This window comes from Anopheles coluzzii, chromosome 3 (genome assembly GCF_943734685.1).
Source record: "Anopheles coluzzii chromosome 3, AcolN3, whole genome shotgun sequence".
Taxonomy (NCBI): domain Eukaryota; kingdom Metazoa; phylum Arthropoda; class Insecta; order Diptera; family Culicidae; genus Anopheles; species Anopheles coluzzii.
In genome coordinates, this window is record NC_064671.1 from 6,830,545 (window position 1) to 6,854,358 (window position 23,814).

Sequence of the window (23,814 nt, forward strand, 5' to 3'; positions counted from 1 at the left end):
CGGCGTTCACCGTCTACGGCTTGGTTTGTGTTTTTTTTGCCGAACATTAAAACGACACGGACCGCCACGGCAAAAGGGGTTGAACGATGAAGCAGCATCGAAATGAAACATATTTAAGCTTTTCCAGCTCCATCTTCAAGGGCTTCATTTGTGGAGTGTTTTGCTGCGGATTGCCGTGCGAGAGTGTCTGTTGATTGCTTTCTTGAAAGTGTACTGGAAGATGCTAGTGGTGTGGTCGGTGCGTCGTTCAGAAGCGCCCTTGAACGGCTTTTATTTGAAGGTGGTTTGTTGCCGTTCCGATTTCCCGGTACTTCTGGCCTCTTTCTTCACAAAATAAACCGTTTTATTGGTTCTAAAAATTGATAAAAATTTCAGTCTCTTTCACAGCATCCAGCGCTTGGTTGAGTGGTTGGCATAGTAACGTTTTTCAAGCTTTCAAGTGCGACCGAAACAGTCGGGCAATAAATTCGCCCCACCAATAACCATGAAACGGTTCCGCGGAAAAAACAGAAGAAACGGCAACACGTTTTGCGTTAATGAAGGCCCCACGGTTTTGATGAACAGCTTACCGCTTGCCCTAATTTAATGATTTTTTTTTCTTTGGAGGATATAATTCGCCACATCTCAGGCAGCTAGCCAGCCAATGAGCCTACTTCCTTTCTTGAAGAGCATCCCCAGGCACACAGCAAGGCTCTTTGTTGTGTCTCGCAAGAGGCTCGCAATGAAATAAGTAACGCGGCATGTCTTGCGTTTTCGTCCCCCCCAGTGGCCTTCTCCACCGAAACGACGAGTGCGAGTGGACAGCGTGAGCACGCCGCCATTTACTTTGTTTAACCGTCAGAAGCACTAAACAGCCGTCATTAATTTCCCCGGGTCGGTTTCTTATTTGCAAAATTTACGAGCTGCCGTAAAAATTGTCCACTGTCTGTGGACTGTCGTCCACTCGGCGCAACACTGCCCACGTAGGAGAGGAATCTCGAATGAAGTCTTATATCTTCCTGATGCTATTTTGCACAAACACTTTGTGCTTTTCTTGGGTATGTTTGTTGGGTATGTATAGCAGGGAAGTGTTGGAAACAAAGAAAGAGAAAAAAGCAAGCGAAAGAGAGTGACTGATGCCAGCAATCACTGCTGTGGAGAGTGTCACAGTATTGTGTTTTGTGGATTTCTTTGAACTAATTTACGTCAATTATTAATTGCAACAAAATACAATAACACGGCCATGATACGTTTAAAAACGCACAAATATATTTCTGGTCTCATTCGTTTACTAAACGTAACAGCTTGAATTTCTTGACACTTACTGTTGCATTTAGCTTTTTAGTGTTGGTATCGTTTTTGTTTTAATTTGTTAAATCTTTTCTCCCCTTTTTCATTACTCAAATGAAATGACAGTTAATAGGAATGAAGCACTAAACCAGATCAATACAAACGTTCACAACATTCGCTCCTAATTAGCTCCGTCCGCTTGTCGATTTGAAACCGATCAGGAAATTGATTTAATGTGGTTCACAATAATTGTTGCATTGACGGTTTGTCTTAGATTGCAAAAGATTACATCAGTATGTGACTTCCAGCAGAACATTAGAGTAGTGGAATACAGATACAAGAGTACACACTTACCATTCTAAACTCGACGTCATTGTATGTGTGTTTTTTTAAACCACACCTCCCACCGTGGGGTTTTTTGCGATTAAAGCTTGGGTTAATGTTCATGACTGTGTACAATTCGGTAGCTTCCGCTTCTACTGCCATACAGTGATTACAACATAGTGGTTGGTTGTTTTACTCTACAATTTACCTCTAAGTTTGGCTGGCCATCAATAGTAGTGGACATTTGGACACAGACGATAAGAGTTTTAATGTTCTGTTTTTTGTTCTACTACTTCCCAATTCGTACACTTAATGTTGGCATAACATTCAGACATACATGAAGGTGTTCGCTTAACTTTTGTGATGCCATACAACGAATTTCTTTCCCCTCTTCTTATCACGCCCTTTTTTGTCTGCCATCCAGCATCCGGTTTTTGAAATCTGTTTCCATTTTGATTCTACTCCGTGTCCCTCTTGCGCGTGTTGCCCCTTTTTAATGCATCATCATGATTCGCTATCGTATAAAACTTTGAGCACAACAACGTTATCCAATTAAACAACTATCGTTCTAGCTAATTTATTTATACTGCGCTTGGCACAAGCCTAATGTTGCTGAACGCTTCTGAACGTACGCTTTTGTCCCCCAGCATTACCACAATCGTGGGAGGACCGTTTTTGTATGACAAAAACGACTTCTTTTTCAACATAAATGCTGCTGCTGCTGCTTCTACGGTCACATTTTTGCGGACACAACAATTTCCACTAAGCGTTCAAGTTACCTTACATATGGTGTTGCGTCGAGTGTTTTTTTATTTGATGTGTTCTTTTAACCAATGCAGCATTGTAAACTCCAAACGATTTTTTATGTTTTATTTTTAACTTATTTCATGTGCTTGTTTTATTTCTTATCCCTGCTTAGTTCCTTCGTTTGAGTAGTAAATACATTCGTTTAATCCTCCTCCTTTCCTTCCTTTTTCTAATTGTATTTCAACCCATCTTTTTACATTCCTCCTACTAGCTTATCCTGTTCGATTAATAGCTTACAACTTTTACGAATCTAATCAAAATCCTTTCAATTTTCAATTTCGAAGCATTTGCTTCTTTGTGTAGCCGTCTCGGAATTTCTCCTCCCGAGGCAAAAGTTTCGATCCGCTTCGCTCGGACGCAAGCAAACTATCCACCGGCGGGCGGTTCAATCCAGCTCAAGATTCATCCCCGGGCGTGTTGTTGCCGGACGCACCGCCGTTCGGGTCGCTCTGGAGGGTCACCTTCGGTTCCAGTGGGATCATTTCTTCCGGCCGGGATTCCCTTCGCTCGACTGCTGCACTCAAACGCCGAATGTCATGCCGGATGAACGGCGACGAAGGAAAAGCAGACAACAAAAAAAAGAAAAAGAGAACGAAGGTTTGGGGTTGAGTTAATGGCACACAGACGCATTTCATTCTGGCGGAGAAAATCTTGCGAAAGAATCGGCCGCCCGCCCACTCTTTCTTACCCAGCGGAACAAGCAATTTCGGCTGTAATGGTAGCAATAAATCCACATTTCCGGTCGTCGGCTGACGGGGCTGCAGGGAACTGAGCTGTGGGACGTTGATAAAATCACCTACGCAAAAGGAGACGGGGGTGGCAAGAGACGGTGAATGGAAAGCGTTCAAGCAGGGAGCAGGAATTTGTCGTTGGCAGAAGACGAATGGATTATTATCAGCATTATTAGCATGAAATTTGCTTGCAAATGAAGCTTAAAACGGTGGCTGTGTATGGCTTGGCTTGGAGCTTAGCCACCTTACCTTGCTGCAGTACGGCGGGTGGCTTCAGCACGGCCAGCCCCGGTACGGAGGGTCCTTGCAGGGTGAGCCCTATCACATTGACACCGTTCACGTGACCTAAAGAGGGGGGAGAGGTTAAAAATTTGTTACAAATATGTATTTTTACAAAAACATCACTAAAAAGCTATCACTGTTTCCCACCCTTCAAGCACGGCGAAAGCTTTGAAAGCTCCAAAGCTCACGAAGCTCGAGTAAAGAGAGGGAAAAGCTCCATCGACGCGAGCGAAAGCTTACCGATTTTCGCCCCACCGAACGCGTCCTTAAAGATGGCGGGATGGGTCGGTTGGGTGTGTTGGTGTTTCAGCGCGTTCACCCGCCGGTTGGCCACTCCCATGTCCCGCTTCCGGCGCGGCTGCTCGACCGGCAGCACACGGCGACGCTTCTTGGGCAGCTTCGAGCGGGCCTGCAAGAAAGCGGAAAGACAACAATGCAGTGCAAGAAGAAAAAAAAACAAAAAGAAATAAAAAGCAAATGATCACCGAATTTCACTTGCGGACAAACACACCACCGCACACTGACCGAAGGAGGGGGAAAACAAAGTGTCCCTTTTTTCTTTCCGCGCGATGAAGGCCTGCTAGGATGGTTCGTGGAAAATAATCGCCACGGAAAGTTGTAGCTTTAGTGTGGATATGCCGGAAAGAGGAGCAGACGAAAGGAAGGGAGAGACGGACAGAAAATAATCACCAGATAACAACGTCTTTGTTTACACTGTGTTTGTTTTTCGGGGGTTTCTTCTGCATCTCGGCTTCCCCAAACTGTGCCGGTACACTGCGGAGGAAATGTTTTGCTTTTGTGTTGTGGCTCAAAGGGAACAAGTTCGCGGCAAAGTGTGAACCGTTGGAGGGGTTGTTGCATGGAAAATCGTGGGCATGGAAAGTAGAGAAAGCAACCTGTCTGTGTGTATGTGTGTGGGAGGCTGAACCGTGTACGATGTGTAAATTTGTGCTCCCTTTTTCGTTGAAGGGTAAATTATCTGATCAGCACAAAACACCTTTTCTAGCCCCCGGGCAGTTGTGTGTGGTGGTTAGTAGTTAGTTGGAAGGTTTGGGAAGCTTTTGGATTTTTTTCAATTTTCAGGCGTTTCGGTGGGTTCAGCTTTACCCCTCAGCACCTTGTGTCTGGTAATTGTTTGATAAGAAAAAAAGGGAAACGTCTGCAGTATGTTTGATAATTAAAAAGAAGCTGATGATAACAACATCCGTTGTTTTATCTTTTGCTATTGGTGTAGACTATATTTAAGCAATTTTAACATTTAAAGAAACAATTTCACACAACGGAAATAATTGATGATAATTAATGTTAAACTGTCACGGAGCCAAACGCCCTATTCCAATGATTCCTTTTACATTGTTTTTGGATTTGCTTTTTACTGTCTGAAACTTCCCAGTTGCACGCGTTTTTCTTGTGGTTAGGTAAGCAAGCGTCCCGTCACCTCCATGAACCCCATGGTAAGACGAACGCGGTGTTGTCTTTTCCGATGTCGCCAATCAGTGCGATTGTTTGTTCAGGTCTGGCCGAGGGGATGGGCTTAAATTGCTTTGCATATAAATGACGCCCTTTTTGCCCTCAGACTGGACCGACAGAGAAAAAAGAAAACACACACAGAGTCACATCGCTGTAAGGATCGGTTACACATTCATATTCCACCCACCACGTGGGGTGACCCGGGCTAATCGGTGAAAGTAATCAACAGCGTATTATGCAAAATTAACAATAAATATTTTATCGCGTCTAGAGAGTGGGTGTGTGTGTGATGAGAAAAGTTATGTCAGTCGTAAGCGCTTTTGTTTCTCTCCATACAACCGATCTACCTTTCAAACGAAGAGGAAAATGGAGAGTGGCATACAAAAGAAAGCTTCAGAAAGCTCGTTACACAACAGCATAATAAATCGCATTTACACAATCGCTTACTAAGCGCAACAAACTAAATGCGATCGGTTCGTTGTTTTAGCAAATGGAGAGAAAAAAGAACACAAATATGCAACGAAAAACACACACACAGGATAAATTTCCCGCTAAGCTACAACCCATCGCCGATTGCGCAATGTTTATCTTTCCTTCTTTGTCTTTTTTTCGCCCTTTCCGTAGCTGTCCCGAAAGGCGAACACGGTACACATTATGTGCGCGGTGTGAATCCTTTTTTTATATATGTATTTTTGCTTTCCACCTTCGCAAACCACCGGGTACAGCGCGGAAGAAATGGAGCCCAATTTGAGATACTGCCAGAGTCGATAAAAATTTAAATGAGAAAATTATGTAAATCGAACAAGCGCCGCCAGAGTGCGCCTCTGTCACTTGCGCGAAAGGTTGCTTTTTAGCTGCTTGGAGAAAAGCATGCGCGCACACACAAACATAAAAATGCGAATGTGGCACCTGGTGACCGAAACAGAGCGCCCGGAAAGGAGTGGCAGTGGCAGTGTTGGGGCGGCAGTTTTGGCTGCAGTTTGGTAATCTTTTTCCTTTCAGCAGGAAATCATCCGTGCAGCGATAAATTCGTGCACACAAACTGGAGCACATGGGTATGAAACGGCCGCCAGCTGGGCCCCGCGTTGCTGCTTCATTTGTCGTTACATCAGGAGTCGTGGAGGCGTTTTTGTCCCGCTTTTCCTATAGAAACAAAAATAGAACACTGCTCCGCCTGTATCCCTGTATGTCTCGGCTGTGGAGAGGCTGCTCTATGCCCTCGCCCTAAATCCCTGCTCGACACATCCACTCGCCAAAGCCACTCTGCGGGAAGCGCCGGGTCAGACTAATGACGTAAGCTGACGTGTCTCTTCGTCGCCATTTTTCATCCACCGCCACCGCGAAACGCTTCAAAACGCTGCACTGCTGTATCGTGAAACAAGCCAACAGGTAAATGAGCGCACATTAGCCCACGGCAGCGCTTGATGAGCGAACAAATGAAGTGACACAAGAACGCCCGGGGATGGCATTAGTAGTCAATAGTCAAGCAGCTCTGTCTCTCCCTACTCTCTCTCTCTATCGTGACACTTGAAAAGGACACTGTCTTGGATGAGGTGGCTTTCAGCTTTAAATGAGTCGGCTGCCGCTAGTCTAGAGGGACTAGTGCCCAGCGTGACCCAGCCAGCGGGACGGGTTTTATGCTAATATAACCTTGAGCATGTGGGCTGCCGTGCATCATGCTTGAATGTCTTTCAAAGTGCTCCGAACAGCGTGCAACTGTCAGGCGGGGCGTTTTGTTTGATCAACTTTCCCCAACACGGCCAACTTCGGGGTTAGGTTGAATGGTTCGAAAAACAGGATGAAGGACCTGCTATTCCCATTTTTCAGTGTTTTGGCTTTGCTGAACGGGGTTTTTTTTGTAGCTGGATCCATTTGTGTCCCTATTCATTGAATCCTTATCGAATGGAAAGCAAATTGGAACAATCTCTCGACCGGGTAAACGAGCTGTCAAGTGCAGTTAATTAGAACGAAACTGTCCCTGTGAATTGAGGAGAGAGAAAAAAGAAGCAACAACTAACGCTGCATTGTGCTGGAAATTGTGTGGGTTTTGGAGTTTGTCATTAGCAGATGAGAGGTGCGGTAATGAGAGTAGTTTTTGGGGAAGTTTGTGTTTTCAATTGGAAAGGCAATTTATTGTGCAATCTAACGGGAAGAGGAGATAATGAATTATGGATGCATGAAAAGTTCCATACATAAATACATTAAAAAGCTCCAAACACAATCCGATTAGTAACATTTTTTTAAGTTTTGATTTTTATCTTCGTAGCATCTTCGCGAAGATCCAACAAGTAGATTCAAACAAAAACTAACTCCTAAATTGCCTTCAATGCAGACTGTTACCTTTATTTATTTGGGCCAATTTCTGCCCTCCAAATGAGCGAGAACCCCCGCCACCAACAACATTCCTCCCGCCACTAACAAACAGTCCTCTACCAACCCCTAGCACGTCCAGCAGGAGGATCATTTATCACACAACCGAAAGAAATTGGACGCGCCGATAACTCACGGCTGCTGCCACACTTCCCAGACCCAGACGGTCCAAGTTCAAGATGGAAAATTTAGAACCATCCAGCGACAGGTACATAAATCATAACTGACGCGACGGGAGTGGAACATAAATCTACAAATTAGGGTCAAGATTAAGACAATATTGCTCTCTCAGTCTGTAGAGGAACTTAGCCTCAAACCGGTCGAACTTAGTGATCCGCCGTTTAGAGCATGATGAATATGGCGCCATTAGAATGGATGAAGCATCTGGAGGGCAGGGTTATTGAAAAAGCATAATTTTGATGTATTTCTGTAATGATTTTCTGCAGAAATGACCGACCAGAAAAAAAGAAGAAACCAAACCAAGACATTCCGACCGAACGGTAAGACAATACAGCAGTAAAACCAAGCCCGTCCCTCGCACCCCGACTACGACAATGGCGATGAATCTATAAGCAATTTCTCACCCGACCGCATCTGGCACGGGGGATAAAAGTTTGGCTCGCTAAAGTTTTGCTGCGAACTGAGACTCCGCATCCGTTCGCCCGCTATCCCAAGATAATATTTCCGCCTCGGTGAAAGTTACGCTGAGCCGCATCTTTTTCACTATCTCCCAAGTGGGCCACTCTCCGTCCATCTAGCAGCAGCAGCAGCCGGAGCAGTAAAGTAAAGTTATCACTATGCAGAATTCTTTCGCACACTGCTTGCGCAAGAAAAACTTTCCCATTTCTTCAGACCCCCGGCGGCCATTTACTTACACTTTGCGCCCTGCTGCATGCCAAACATGGATCATTGAGTGAATGGTTTTGTGGCAGCAGCAGCAGCAGTCACAAAGCCAGCCAACGGTGGCCCAGTCGCCCCTGATAGTTTGACAAATTTGCCTGCTCTGCCGTCCGCATGACCGCGTGCATTCCCAACGGCGGGAGTATTAAAGCCGTTAATCATCACATCTCCCAGTGGTGCTGGTGGTGGTCAGTGGCTCAAGTGCGCAACAGAGAGAGAGCATTGAACAGAGTGTCAACTTTATCGGTTTGGAAACATCGACACCGACCGGGGCTCATCGTTCACTTCCTGCCTTTGGTGGTGAGGCTTTTGGAATGTCTTTATTGCTTTTTTCGGGTGAATAAAATGCGTTTCACCGATCAACAGGAAGTTCGTTCCGGAGCAACAGCCCTTTTTTTCTGTTCCGGAAGGTGCCGGAAGAGCCTGCGCCACAAGGCTTGGGATTTTCCTGCGCCAGGGTTTTGTGGTTATGGGGTAACACTCAGGGTTTTGTTTTCTACTCCTGCTGCTGCTGCTCCTGCTTCGTTGTGAGTAAAAAGTTCACTAAAGCTGTACTCGGTCATAAATCGTACCTAACAAGCATTGGCCTCGTGTCAACCCGCAAGCTGTTCCGCGCACTGAATGGGAAAGGGAGCCAAAAACACAACTTTTACGTTTGATGATGAGTTTTGTTCGGGCATTACCTTGCCGTGGCAAACACTTTCCATGGGAGAGGAGAGAGCGAGAGAGATAAAAAAGAGCTCACGCCAGAAAGCAACCAAAAATAACCGCCCGACCCACGACTCGAATCAGAAGTTGTTCGTTATGGGTGATTGATGAACGAACATGTTTAGATTTTCCCGCCAGTGATAAGGAATGGCACGGTGGATGGGAGGATTCCGCCGTGCCGATGTAAATATGCGATGAGCCCTTCCAGCCAGTGACCTTTGTACGTAAATTTGATGCTTAGGTTGAGTGAGAGGTTCCACGAGACACGAGACATGCATGTCATTTTTTTATGGTAATAAGCAATTGAGTGGAATGAAATCTTGCTTTGGAGATGACTGAAGTGTATTTTCCTATTGGAGTGGACTTTTATAAGAATTAAAAATACGCAATTTTATCGTATTAGAATTGAATGAGAGTTAGAGAAGCTTATGGGAAATTTCTAATAATATTTTCGTCTGTATTTTTTACCTCGAATTTATTACTTCACGTCATTATTAAAATCTTCAAATAATTCCACGAAAACCCCAACTATAATCCATCTCCATTTTCGGTAATACGATCGTAAAGCGGGCAATTCCACATTCATAATTAAAGCGAATAATTAAAACCCGATCTTACAGGGTCGGCTGCCGAGGCCGAGGAGCTGGTCCTCATTAAATTTCCCATCAAACCACTGAACCACCATCACTGCCATCATCCCCATACACTCACCTGTGTGTGCGAGTAAAACATGGAGAAATTGCTGACAATAACGGGCACGGGCAGGGCGATCGTCAGCACACCGGCCAGGGCGCACAGCGCACCGACGAACATGCCGACGTACGTTTTCGGTGCCATGTCGCCATACCCGACCGTGGTCATCGTTACGATCGCCCACCACAGCCCGAGCGGGATGCTTTTGAACTGGTTGTCCGGGTTGTCCTGAAAGAAAAAAAAAACGAGAGGGCAGAGAGAAGCAGAGGCAGCTTTATAATGAGTAAAAGGTGTGAAAATGAATAAATACATGGGAAATGAAATTAAACACGATGGGACGGAATGGTAATGCGCGAATGTTTCCGAGAACAAACCGGGGTGACCTTTGTTGTTTCTGTGGGTGGCATCGGATAAGACGGGGTGCGTGGTGACACTAAACTCTTAAACATGGCGTTAAATCCTGCGTCCTTGGGTACGAAAACAAAGGCCCCGAACTCATAATCCTTTTTGGCACGTACTGAAACCCCGCCGATAAAAACAACAAATCACTCACTCGATGGTAAAGTACCTTTTTTTTTGTTTTTTGTTTTTGCATGAAGGGATTGGTCAAAGATTACACCCAAACGCACGCATACACACGCTCTGTAATGGACGTAAATGATTTTTACTCATCCGTATCATTAGCCGGGCTTTACGATTTAATCTTTAATTATGCTTCCGGTGGGAGGCGAGGGCTTGAAACATCGAACCTGCTCGCTGGAACAACGTTTCGTGCTGAGAAGGATGAGGGAGAAAAAAATGCAGAGTGCCAGCTGCAAAACTTTCAAACTGACAGATTAACGAGCTTTCACAAAAGGTCAGCAGAAGGGGGAGGGACGAGAAAAAATAACACAAACGATGCGGAGCCCTCCGCTTTTTAAACGAACTCCTGTTGGAGCGTCCCGCACAAAGGGCACTGTGAAGGATATTTTAACCAAAACCACCCGCTTGATCCTTGTACCGTGGTGAACACCAGCCCCCGGATTGCCGCTCTCTTAATCGGCTGACACAAAATTCAAATTAATTTACCCTAATCAACGTAATCTCGAACCGAGCGGGCAAATCTTTCTTTCACGCGCGCTCACGCTCACCACCACCACCACGACCATCGTGCTCCGTGTGGACAGATCATTATTTTAAGGATCTCCACCGTCATCGTACCTCATTTGTAGTCGTCGTTTCGCTCGATTTTTCGCTCACTCACGCACCATGGCAACCTGCGAACGGACGCCACTTCTCATTAGCGACATCAACTGGCTGGCATCGACAACAAAAGCGGTACACCGGTTATTTGTGTGTGTGTGTCTGTGTGCCGTCTTTCCATCTTACACACCCACACGACGCACATGAGTCCCACGCATCCATAGTAACGGGTTGCCGAACGACCCATTGTACTTGCCGGTACCCCGGGGAGATAGTTTTTCCATCAACAAAGCGGTTCCGCTTCTAGCAGGCGCTACACGTGCTACCGCGCCATGGTCAACCTACGCAACTTGAACGCCATTAAAACGCAAACGCAAGCAAGGAAGGAGCGCGCAGCGAAAGGGGTAGCAAAACCATAAAACAAAAACTTTATCTCATATCGGCATCCGATTGGTCCCGGGGCCAGCGAAGTGTGTTGTGTTGCTGTGTGCAAAAAAAACCGGTCGTTAACCGGGTCGTTGATGGTGTGTGTGTGTGTACTGCCTCTCTTTATTTCGTGTGTCTGCGACTTTGGGGCGGAAAGCGCGAAAGCACATTCCCAGCGTCAAGATGAAGCATCGCTCGCGTCCGGTGGAGCAAAGTTGTGAGTAGTGAGGTTTTTCAACCAGCCAGCGAAAGATAAAGGTGAAATATGTGGTCGTATGGAAAATTACATTTTACGCTGCATTATGAGCGTGGTGATGATGTTGATGATGATGAAGAACAATAATGCTGCACAATTGGAGCGATTTGTGGGCTGGTGGTTTAACGGCGTTCTATGTGGAAGGGCAGCATAGAAGCACTTGAATGGCTTTGTGCTATGAATGAAGTGTTATTTCTGCTTTTACATTTCATGGAGCGTAAATATAATGGCTAAATCCGCTTTGGCATCACAGAATCCTTGCAAGTTTGCTGTTTGGATTAAAAATTCCTCGAAAAAGCTGCATATTGCAGTTTCTGTACTATATTTTGTTCCAAAGAAAACACCAAAATTTGACTTTATAGTGTGAAATTGATCAATAACATTCCAAAAGAAATGTTCCTAAATTTGTCAATATGAAGATAATGAAAACTCTTTAATATGTCCATGATGCTTTTGTTAAAATATTCTCTTTTATTGACCCAACTTTCATGCCATTCTTTATGCTTCATCAACGAAAGAATCATTTGCCAATAAACGATTTTATGATGTAAACGTCTAGTGCTACCTTGGGAACAATGTTATGGTCGATCATCATTAAATACAGTATTAAATTTCGATTAAACCCTCCGACCGGGAGCCACGTTGCCAAAAACTGTCTCACGCCACGAACCTGAACAGCAAATAATTAGCAAAATCGTTTACGCTTCATCAACGCGTTTCAAAAGCCTGAAGTTACATCGGTTTTTAAAGCCTCTCTAGTGTAATTGAAACAGGAATTTGAAGACTCTCCACACAACACCTTGCTCTTCCAAGCGGTCGGTGAACGTTAAATTAATCTATTATAGTTAAGCAACACGGCAAGCAGCAATTAATTTGAACTTTGCACCCTCACCCGAGCGCCCGATTTTCCCAGTAATCGATTCCCATGCTGTCGTTCGATTCCTTGAAGTGTTTCAGCATTAACACCAGCGCTGTTTACGGTTGTTCACCTACCCGCCACTGCGCTCGGTACTTATTGTCGCAAGCAATTGAGATTACTTAAGAAAACTGTCAAACATCACCATTGTTTGCCAGACTGCTTATTGAGCTGTTCATCAGCATCGATTCTGGCGAATTTCTACCAGCAGACGAGGCACCACTTCATTAGGCATGCTTCCGCACCGAAGCGTTCCGAGGGACGCTTTACCCGCTGGATAAACACAGTGTGGAAAAGGCAAAAGAAAAGATCCATTTTTGTTTCGCCCGTCTGTGCTTTAGTTTCGCTTTATTTTATTTCCCGCAGCTTCCCGTGCGCAATACGGTCTCGGCTTCACCACGGGTCGATGCGTTCAGAATGGAACTCTACAGTTTATTGCCTCCATGCATAACCTTCAAGCGGTGGCGCACGGAGCAGGGAAAGCCGGCCGGGAAAGAGTTCGTCTCGTCGAATCCATTCGGACACAGAGTCAAGGCTCTTGCGGGCACTGCAGATAAAGCCATCGAGCGTAGTTATGAAACCGGATATTGTAATGCGAGCCATGGCAGCGCAAAGGGGAGGAAATTTTTATGCTCCGTCTAGAGGCCGCTGCGTTCGAGTCGACATTCGAGCCAGCTGTGATGATTGGAACTTACGAAGCGAATGCTTCTCCCCCACACCGCACTCACCGGCTAACCATAACAACAGGTCATAATCACAAAAACCAGACACATCGCAGCGCGTGTATCCGGTGGAACGTACGCGCGCACAAGCAGGCAGCCAAACATCATCCACAGTCGTCCCATTTTCCCAGAATCGCTCAACAGTGGTTGGGGCGGAGGGGGCTTTTTAAGGTAACATCTTGACGCAAACAGTCCCGCAATCGCACACTCCCGGGAGACACACTTTGTGCTTGCGTTCAATGGCATTGTGAGGATTGTTTTACGCGTGCTTCTGCCGCTTCTCCCGCTACACACCCGTGTGTGAGCACTTACCTGCAGCTTTTCCGCGTAGTACACCAGGCTGGCAAAGACGACGATGCCGAGCACGAGGAAGAACACCAGCAGCGTTAGCTCCCGGGCGGACGCCTTGAACGTGTGGATCAGGATGCGCAGGCCGGGCGAGTGGCGCGTCAGCTTGAACAGCCGCAGGATGCGCACGATCGAGAACGCTTCCAGCAGCCCCGTCTGCTCGCCCATCCGCTGGCAGACGTCGGTGTAGAAGCTGAGGGTGGCCGCCAGGTCGATGATGTTGACGGGCGATTTGATGAACTCGAAAATGTTGGGGGCCACCTGGAAGTGGGGAGATGACACAGAAGGGAAGAGAGCGGGTCGATGAGTTTGCAGCACAGGGCAAAGGTGCATGTGTCAAGCACAATTATGTACGCTCAAGTGGGCATTATGGACGAAAATAGCTATAGCTCGTATGGGTTGGGCGTTCGGGAACATACGGCAAGTGACACATTGATTGCACAGGAAAACAAGTACTTCGTTCAGTATGACTGCACGGTTTTTTGCAGCACAATCGGCTGGTGAAAAACTAGAAAAGCTATGTTTTTGCCCCATCATTATTGGTATCAAATCGAAAAAATAAATCATTGTAAGTGATTTTGATTGATTTTGAATAAAATAAATTCTGTTAAGCACCATGATTTGGCCGTAAAACTAGAAAGGGATGTTTGTAATGTAGAATGCATAATATCAGGGGTTTAAGTATGCAGCATGTAGTAAGCAGCATTGAAAGCGCCTGAAAGTATGCATTTTACAGTACAATCCCCACAAAAGCTTTAATCAACACTGTCAATTACGCATCGTTCAGCACAAACACGACGATAAAAATAAATGCATTCATAACGATTGAAATTAAATCGCGATATGAAACGGATACAGACCCACCAAGCTCACACATATCATGAGCCGCTATCAAATTGAAATTTCCTCCACGCTCCCTGCACACTCCCTCCGTTCCATTCCAACAAATGGCTAAAATGGCACTGTAAAATTAAATTTGCATTAGTTGCATTACATCGATCATCGGGCACGGGGCCAACGACAAAGCCAACCCACCGTTACCCACCTTTTACCTCTAAACGTTTCACCACCACAATCGAGGGGCTCACACGACGCCGGCTCAGGGCTTAATTTATTCGATTTTAATTAGCATCATTTCGAATTCAAACACCATTTCACCGTAAACCACAAAACAGTGGGCAAAAGGGTAAACGGTTCGTCCACCCAGGTCGGTCGTTTCGTTGTTGGAGGATGGGCAAGAAGTTTGTGAATGGTCATGAATGTTTGATGTACTAAAACAGCTTTAAAGTGTCACCGTGGGAGGCCAGCAATCTTTTGCGTGGAAGGTGTTACAGTGCGGTTGATTGAATTATGACAAAGATAACTGCTTATCCCTTTTTTCTTGTTGCGAAAAAAAAGGGGATTTGTTTGCGTTATAGTGCTGACTGTTCATGTCACTTTAGTTGTGTGTGCAGTGTATCCATTCAAATGTGCGAAAAATATGTCATGTTTAGCTTATTAATCCTTCGTTTGGCTCCAACAGCACACATTCGGTTTGTTTTCCCTCGTCGACTAACCAAGATCGATGACAAGGCCACATAACATAACACGCTCACCAAAAAAAAAACCATCATAACCAAACGCATAACAAACGTGCGAGCATACGTTACACATTCCGCCGTGGCTCTTCCTCCCAAAACAGGACAACATTCCCGAGGAAATGCTGCCTCGGCCGTCGTACGTAACGCAAAGTCGATATTTCATAAGCTGACATAAATACCACCACCAAACCCTGCTCGCCTGCTCTCCTTCCCACACACACACACAAACATCCAGCTTCAGTGTGTTTCAGCATTCCGACTGCCGAACTACATATCTGGCCCTCCCCGAAAGCGTCCTTCTGCGTCGACACCGAAAACCGACCAAGGCCGACTTTAACCTCAAGGCAAACGCGTAAATGATATTTATTTAAATTTATAGCATTTTCTGTTTGCTGCAGCCTTCCAAGCGGGGAGACTTACACACCGTGTATGGGGAAGCTGGATAGCATAAAATTAATGTGCACTAAGAGACCTGGAGGCTGGGTACTCGTGGTACACTACTGGAGTAAGCGTTTGTGTTGTTTTGAAGTGAGGTCAACGGAGAAAAGGAAATTGCTGGAAGAAGTAGTTTTAAAGGACCTAAAGATGCCTACATAGCTCGATATTTCTGAAGATGTTCCACCGAAGTTCACTTTACTAAGGTTAACCATTTTCAGGTTTATCATTACAATGGCTGGGTTGTCACTTTCTAACACCTCTAAACTATGATTTTTAGCTAAACACATTTACAGATAACCAACTTTTACCAGCTATCTGATGATTATCGAGTCCCATTTTGACAACCACTGGCAAACTGAAACGGTTGACAAAACGAACAACTTTAACGTTAAGCTGTACCAGCACGACCGGACACGACGTACATCCCCGGTAAGCAGATGTTAATGTCAGTCCGATCCATCGTCACGATTACGAGGGGTTACGACGATTACGTGTATTTAATTCCCATCCTTCCTGTGATCCTCTGAACGATGCCGGAAACCGGGCAAAGGTACAGTGAGACGAAGAAAGCTCAAATGACGGTACTCGACCCGACCCGAGCGGCTGCCTGCGACCTAGTTGGCACCCTAGAAGAGCATCACCCGCTCGTAACCGTATCGTCACGATAGTTAGGTGTCATTTGGTGTCATTTTAACCCACAACCTTATCCCGCACATAAAATAAGGGAGCAAGTGAGCGGCCGAGAGTGGTGTCGGTGCTGTGTTGCGCACGTGCTGGAAAGACATATGCTAATAGTGGATGATGGTGTAATGGTTGTTGTGAACCTCCACTCTATCTCCATTGCAAGGATTAACGTTCCACCAAGTTTGTGGACCTGATGTGAACTTTAATCTCCCATCATGCATTCATTTCGCACCGCAGCTTCTTAACAGCAGTTCGTTTGGGACGGTTTTGGTGGTACTTTACAATCGACAACTGTTCATTAATCAAACCCCTTTATTTGAGGGTTTCGTTTTGCTGACTCAGAACCTTCATCATTTTGAGGGGTTTTTTTTTTGAAAGGAAGTTGTAAAAGGCACTCTCGGGATGAAAGTTCAAAGTTGATTGATGGTTTACCGACCGATAATGATTGAATGAGGATGCTTGGAGTACCCTTTTCCCGTTTGCTGCTTCATTAGAACGTTACAAAAGGAGCTTACACAGAACGGAACCATTACAGATTGTTTTTTTTTCTACACGCACAAGATTATCTAAACGCACAGGCGTACACAAATGTTTCCTTACCATTAGAGCAAACTACTTTAAAGCAAACAAATCCTGATGAGATGTAAGTTCATCACACCTCAAGCTAAAAGCACTACTGCCGTGTCTCATTTGAATATCTCAACCAGAAGCACTCTCACACACACATACACTGCCCAGGGCAGTAGTTTCAGTCAGCAGGGTCTAAGGGCTTCCCCAACCCGGTTGTCTAAACAAAACGAGTAGTAATGAAAGGAAAACATGTCTGCCAACAGAGAAATCTCGACCAAACTAAGCCTGATGGTACCGGACTCAATCTTGACGGTGTGTCCTGGGTGGCATCCTGGGTGGCAGGATAAATGTCAATGTTTATCCTGTATCAAAAGAAGCCCCACAACTGTGCCCCATCACAAGGCGAACGAAGACATTCACCATTGCACAGTGGAAAAACGGCTCGAGGACGACGACGATGAAGCCTATCATTAATCTCGTGCAGTCGTCTCCACGGGACGACAACCACTCCACGCTGGTGACATGGGGCTTCGATACGATTGGCATCATTTATGGTGCTTCTGTGGTGTACGTGTGTGTGTGTGTGTGTGTGTGGGAAGAACGATGTGCGTAACTCGATTCAATCTGCATTTGAATGGTGGAAGTGACGCCAAACTTTCGATCCTTTTCGCCCGAATGGAGCAAGTTTCGTGCGTGCGCGAAAAAAGTGATTACACGATCGATTGGATCCATAAAAACCAGCTGGGTTTGGCGGTAACGATCTGGAAAAAGTGACCGTTTACGAGGGTTTTTTGTTTGTTTGTTTGCTCGCGTGAAGCTTTCCCTTCTTTGCATTCGAAAATGACACCCAAGCACATTGGCTTCAGCGCTTTTTTTGTTTTTTCGAAAAAACGATTCTTGTTCCACCGCCGCCCCATTACTTACCACCAACCGAACGGTCAGCTCGATGATGAACCACACGTTGCAGACGAGCTCGACGTAGAAGAATGCTTCGTGCGGCTGACCGTACGTTTCCTGCCAGTTCTCCACGATGCTCGCCCCCTTGCCCGAGTTCATGCGGTAGGCGCTCGAGACGATGCGTCCGGTGCGCTGGGTGGTCGTTTCCGGCCGGGTCGGTGATGCGGAATGGCTCTCGGTGGTGGCACTGGTGGTAGTCGTGGTGGTGCTGGTGGAGCCGGTACCGGTACCGGTGGGCGCACCATAGTCAAGCAGCAGCTCGTCCAGCCGGCCATGGTCAAGCAGCTCGTCCAGCGTGGTGGGCAGTCCGTCCGGCAGCACGCTGGCACTGCCGTTGGTCGTGATGTTCAGGATGGCCGGAATTTCCACCCGCAGCCCCGGGTGCGTCTTGAGGCAGAAGGATATCACAGAGATGCAGATGAAGAACACCGATATGCCAGCGACAATCTGTACAAATGCGTGAGGGATGGCAGTGACATGAGGCAAAGGTTAACATGTGTGGGTTAGAAGTTTGTAGGATTACACGAAAGTTGGATTTTACTTTAAAACAGCTCTCGTTAAGCGCCTTAAACTATGCAATATCATTTTTCTCCTAGATTAAGATTCAGTTTCACTCCTGAAACTATGCAATGTTTAATACATCTGTCGCTTACAACATTATTTTGCCTACATTCTGGCGCTTCGCTTACGAGACGACGGTGCTCTACAATTGTTTCCCAAAGCACTCAATCAATTGCTGCAAGAGCATACAACGGCCTAAGCTAATTCAAAGACGGTTGATTAATTAAAGTGGCTACCTTTGCATATCCTCCCGTATCAATATAAAAGCACTTCTCGCTCATTTCACTCCTCCACGAATGCTCGCCCATTTTCCCAGCCTTTGATCATTTGGCTCTATTAACGCAAATGGTTGCGATGCAAATGGACCGGTTAGAAAATGGAATGTCCATTTCATTTGCTATTCTTTCCCTCATTCTCTTCCTCCTGTATCCCACTCTATCGAGCCGCTTGAAGCGCTTGCTTTTTTTGTACCATCATCTACCGGCAACTGTGCTTTCCATATACTTCACCAGCTCTAGAAACTCGTAGCTGCAGCAGATGCATGTCGCATCTCGCGATGAATCTCTTTCCGGTGAATCAATTATGTAGTACTGTCGCTATCGGCTTCTCAACCTTGCCCTACTGTCCGCCAGTCGGATGGATGCCTTATGAATTCATCATTTCGTGCAACACTTGCTGCTGCTCGCACACAACTCAAACGGGGGAGAAAATGCATCCAATCACCTGGCAATCGATGTTATCGGTGACACAGCTTTTCCTATAGCGATCCTATCGACCGCAAATCTTTACCATCGCTCAGCATCAGCCTCACCTCGGCAGAGTGCGGTGTAGCGTACTTCAATTATTTCATGCATAAATTAAGGCGCCTAAATAAAGTCTCCGGTCAAGCCGGATGCTTCCGACCGAAGGCACACGTTGCATTTTCTTCTTCTGCGGTTCTCTTCGCACACTCGTCGCGGTATTGAAATGAAGCAGGAAAATCAAAGCACCATCTCCTCAGCACCTACCTTCGCACCGGTCGAGCTCGACGGTTCATCAAACAGGGCCCAGATTTTCGGTTTCGTGCGCTGCCAGCAGGTTAGCTCGCCGTTCAGCAGTGCCTCCTCGAAGCCGAACAGCCGCGCGATCGCCTCCTCGGACGGCTGCTCATCGTCTAGCTCCAATTTGTCCAGTATCGCGAGTGTGCTCTGTTTTTCGTTGGGGGAGGTTTTGTAGAACAGGGAAGAAAAAAAAAGGAAAGAAAAACTGAGCGAAGAAGCAAATTCAACGATTCCAATGCATAACCATTCCGGTTGGCCGTACGTTGCCGCAAAAAAAAAAAGAAAGAGAGCGTTGCGGAAGAAATATGCAAATTGGCTCGTGTATGTGGGTGTGCTCTCTAGTTGGCTGTTGCTATCGGTAAAGCTGAAGATGATCTTACGATAAACCAGAAACACAATCTTTACTAGTTTGGCACGCCAATGACCGTGGTGGGTTAGTATTGAGCGTGTTAGAGTTAATCGAAAAATGAATCTTTTGACCGAGGATGCTTTGAATTAAATTAAAAATTCAAGCTTAACGTAAGATGTCCTAGTGTGATTCGTTATCTTGCTGGTGTTTGATATAAAAAAGGAATAAAGTGTTATGCAAAATGAAAAACTCTGCAAATGTTTTAAAAACAAATCATAATCTTTTTTTCATGAAATCTTCTACATCAGTTCACCAAATTACAATAACACATCTATTCCATTAAGCAGATTGTGACGCAATCCCCATCAACCTTTAAGTATTACGTCAAAATTGCATTTAATCTTTCCGTGTACCCATCACACATGAAAGAGAAAAGCACCTTCTTACCTGCGTATCACGATGCACACTGTACGTCGACCAGCAGCACGGTTCGACCTGGTTCGAGTCGAGGCCCCAAAACTCCAGCTCCTCCTCGAACAGCGGACCACAGACATCGGTTGGATAGTGCAGCTTCCCCGTTCTGTAACGAATGCAGCACATCAAGAAAACACATTCCCACACACAGTTATGGCACAGTATGAGCAATTGCGTTAAAATATTTGAAAACTTCATCGCTGTAATGGTCATCCTGATGGTAAGAGCAGTATCTCCAACATGAAAACTCCATAACGCTCCCAGCCTTAAGCTTAGTTTCGTTACTGGCAGCTTTCTCTAGCGTTGAGCGATAAAACGCTCCCATCCAGCAATGAGACAATGCGCAATTTGCGGGCAAGTCTTAGCGTCCTTTTTTATTGCTGGCGAGATAAGCCGCATTGAAGAGTTTGCCTTTTTATTATTAGCACGCTATTGTGTTATACTACTTCACCTAGCTAGCCCGAACTGTTCGCGAACAGTCGTCAACACGGCAAGATGGCTTGATGAGCCGTTGTTCGCTGCGGACTTTTATGTCTTGGTACCGTGCATGGTGGCTGTTGGGTTGGTGCTGTAACTTGCAAAAGAGGCTCCCTTCCTTACCGATAGTAGTTGAGGACCTGGGCAAACACCCCCGGATGGCGGTCGAAGAAGTACTCGTTCAGAACGGGATCGTAGTTCGCCAGTGCCTCCGTTAGGCGCGACAGCCGGGTGGCTGGGATCTTCTTCAGCGTCGCCTTGTACGTCTCATACCTGCATTGGGCAAAGGGAAAAGCGAGTGGGTAAATACCTTCGAGTTAGCCTCATCGAACGCTGCTCATCGAAAGCAAAAAATGGGCCTGATAGTGTCTAGTGTCTCCGTCGGTACGGCTCTGTTCACATGCTCTTAGCCCATCCGAATAAGCGGCCAGATGCCTGTGTAAACATCATTACATATTCATAGCTCAAAATTACTGGCAGCTCCACATGAGTGCACCCGTTTTGAGTGGTACGGAACTATCTCAACCTCAATGACAAACTGTAGCCAAAGTGTAGCACATTCATGCTCTTGTGTGCACGAGTTGCGTGCATGCGGCAAAGCTTTCCTCTCCATCACACTTAACTCAGCACAGCCACGAAGACGCTAGCGAGCACAACTCGTTACGAAGAACATTTTCGGGACGTAGAGAGCTGTTAGATAAACACATTCTCGCGTCTTAAAAGCTAGAACGGCACTTGCCTTTGCCGTTGTCTTTGCCACTTCCCACTCCAGTTGGCTAATGTTGGCTCGTTCCACTAAACTGGCTACAAGCGGGAGGCAATGAATCGTTCCTGCTCAAATAGTGAAACGGCAAACATTTAACTTTCTTGCCAAACGCAAGAAGAGTCGAAGAACTTGTTCGGGTGGTTTCTGGCAGGAGAAGCCACAGCTTGTAGTGGTTGCGCACGTAAATTAGATGAGCGCTGATTTCTCCTCAACAAGCTTGTGAAAAGAGTACAATTCAACATCTATCGGTCATGTTAAAGTTACTGTCATTTATAACAATATTACAAGATACAATAAAATAGAGAAAAAGCTAGTTATTTCAATAATAAAAATATCTGCAACACAAGGAACTAACTTTCTTCTTTTATGATGTTCTTTCCAGTTCCAAAAGTTCTCCAAAGCAACAACAGTTTGCCTTTGCGAAATTTGCCCCCAGAATTGCTGCAAACAAACGAGAAAACTTTAACATTGCTTCGAACATCCCTTCCGCACAGCTTTTTCAACTCAAAATGGGGGAAAAAATCTCAGTCCTTCCTCGAAGCATCTGTTCCTGCTCCCTTATTTCCTCCATTCTTTACTGTCCTTTAGTCCAGGTAGTTAGTAAACTGTTCCGCCGTGTTATGCATGTGAAAGTCTTTTCTTTCACCATTCGAAAGCCATTATCGTCATCGTTGTCTGACATTTGCCACACCGGTCGCTGTGTCGCTGCTTGGTGGCACCTGGTGGAAAGGTAAGATAACCAAGAAGATCGCTTCCTCGGCGTGTAGCGCTAGGAGTCTTGTCGTCTCAGACGATTTATTGCCCCACCAAACCCAAGATGCACCGTCGGGACGTTGCCTGAATGAAGGTGAGAGAAAGTTTTCCGGTGCCGCATGCTCCCTCCCTTTGAGAACAACATCGCACACGACAATACGGCCTTGTTGTCTTTCTTCCGTGGTCGGAACAAACTTCCCTCCATTCCTACCGGGGCCAATTAGAATAGTTCCAGGCACGGGCGCGTAAACTTCACAGCTTTATTGGTTTTAATTATCAAACAAGGCCACGTCAAAACTTGCCAACTCCTGGTCGTCGTCTTCGTCGTGCCGTGCTTCAAGCACACGCAACACTCGCAACTGTCCTGTGCTGGTGAAGACAAAAGTGTTGTGCATAAAGCGGGACACGATGACACGACAACGAGTCGGCAAGTTGTTAATATAGTTAGCCATTATTGCCATTAGGCACGGCAAAGGTTGCACAGTGTTACGGCACGTCGTGAGTCGCTTTCCACTTGGGAAGATAGACAAACAGTGACATCACCGCGAGAAACTGCCATTCAGGAACTTCAGACCAAAAATCCATCTTTTGGATGTGGAAAATCTTGAACCTAGGGCTAAAAGGTGGTGATAAATGGGTGCAGTGCTTACAGTTAACTAAAGAAATACAACTGAATTAAGAATCTATCCCTAGAACGCGTTAGTATTATTTAGTTGTGTTGAAGAAAATCATTTCTTTGAGCCTTTTGCAAGTATTTCGAGATATAAGTATATATTTGTAATGCAGTTTGCATATCTCCCTGTTAAAACGATACTTAAATCTTCAGTTGAGTCTACATTTAGGCGCATTTTTCCTATCAAACTTACCTGATGCCTCCTACATTGAGTATGATGCGGTTCTCTCCATCCATGATGTCAGTCCACTGATTGCAACTTTGGCACACAAGGAAACGTCATTTGTGACGCTCATGTCAGTTCATTTAATGTGTTTTTGTCCAAAAAAAAACTGAAATCCCTTCGCCGCACAATACACGCTCACCACGCCATCACATTGTATCCATTTCTTTTCAAAATTGTACCATGTTTCCATTTACTAACACGTCACGGACTTGTATTTTCTATTGTGCCAATTTCTTTGCACTCCTGTTCGAGCTGCACCTCAAACGGAAGTGCTACACATATGCTTTCAATTCCTTACAGCAAGTGCACTTGCAGCGACACGCACACTCACTCACAAAAGCAGCCCGTAACCGAACCGGCGTCCAGGGCACAGTGGCTGTTGATTTATGGATTATTATTTATTCGTGAACTTGCTCAACAGTCTCGGCCCGGCTCGGAGCGATGGAACGAGCAGCTGGAGACTGTGCGAGATGAATGTTTCGGACCATGCCGCTTCTTGGAGTTCCGTTTTTATTTTTTCCGTCCCTATTTGAGAGGGCATCCGATACGGTCACACTACACAGCAGGCTGGAATGATGATGGACGGCACCGATGGCTGGTACGAAGGTCTCCAAAAGCGATGCTGCGTTGCTGCACCGTCAACATCCACCGCCGGACCGTCGCAGGCACGTCTGCAGAGAAGAGAAGCAATGGGAAAATGAAAAATGGACGTAAGTGTGCAATTGGGGGTCGTAAAAATTTCATCTCTCGCTGCGATCACACCGAATGGGGAAATGATTCACTGTTGCAGCGTGCGGCGTTACTTTTGAGCCGGGGCGATGAAATGATTGTTGCCCGAGTGGAAATGGATGTTTGATGTTTG

General features: G+C 45.9%; 1 protein-coding gene across 4 annotated transcripts in view; it reads right to left on the minus strand.

Annotated features, from left to right (window-relative positions):
- Positions 1-1,228: 1,228 nt before the first annotated feature.
- Positions 1,229-23,814, minus strand: part of LOC120958517 (potassium voltage-gated channel protein Shaw-like) — a 50,613-nt gene continuing 28,027 nt past the window's right edge. For 3 of the 4 annotated variants that reach the window (XM_040381372.2, XM_049609123.1, XM_040381370.2), the window contains 11 exons: positions 22,920-23,623; positions 20,658-20,807; positions 20,031-20,163; positions 19,202-19,381; positions 17,601-18,080; positions 13,369-13,665; positions 9,573-9,782; positions 3,654-3,822; positions 3,381-3,476; positions 3,089-3,196; positions 1,229-2,914 (listed from right to left, as the gene is read on the minus strand). In XM_040381372.2, coding sequence (XP_040237306.2) covers positions 2,796-2,914; positions 3,089-3,196; positions 3,381-3,476; positions 3,654-3,822; positions 9,573-9,782; positions 13,369-13,665; positions 17,601-18,080; positions 19,202-19,381; positions 20,031-20,163; positions 20,658-20,807; positions 22,920-22,963 — 1,986 coding nt within the window. In that variant the 5' untranslated portion in view covers positions 22,964-23,623 and the 3' untranslated portion in view covers positions 1,229-2,795. The remainder of the gene's footprint in view (positions 2,915-3,088; positions 3,197-3,380; positions 3,477-3,653; positions 3,823-9,572; positions 9,783-13,368; positions 13,666-17,600; positions 18,081-19,201; positions 19,382-20,030; positions 20,164-20,657; positions 20,808-22,919; positions 23,624-23,814) is intronic. The other variant, XM_040381373.2, reaches the window with a different exon arrangement.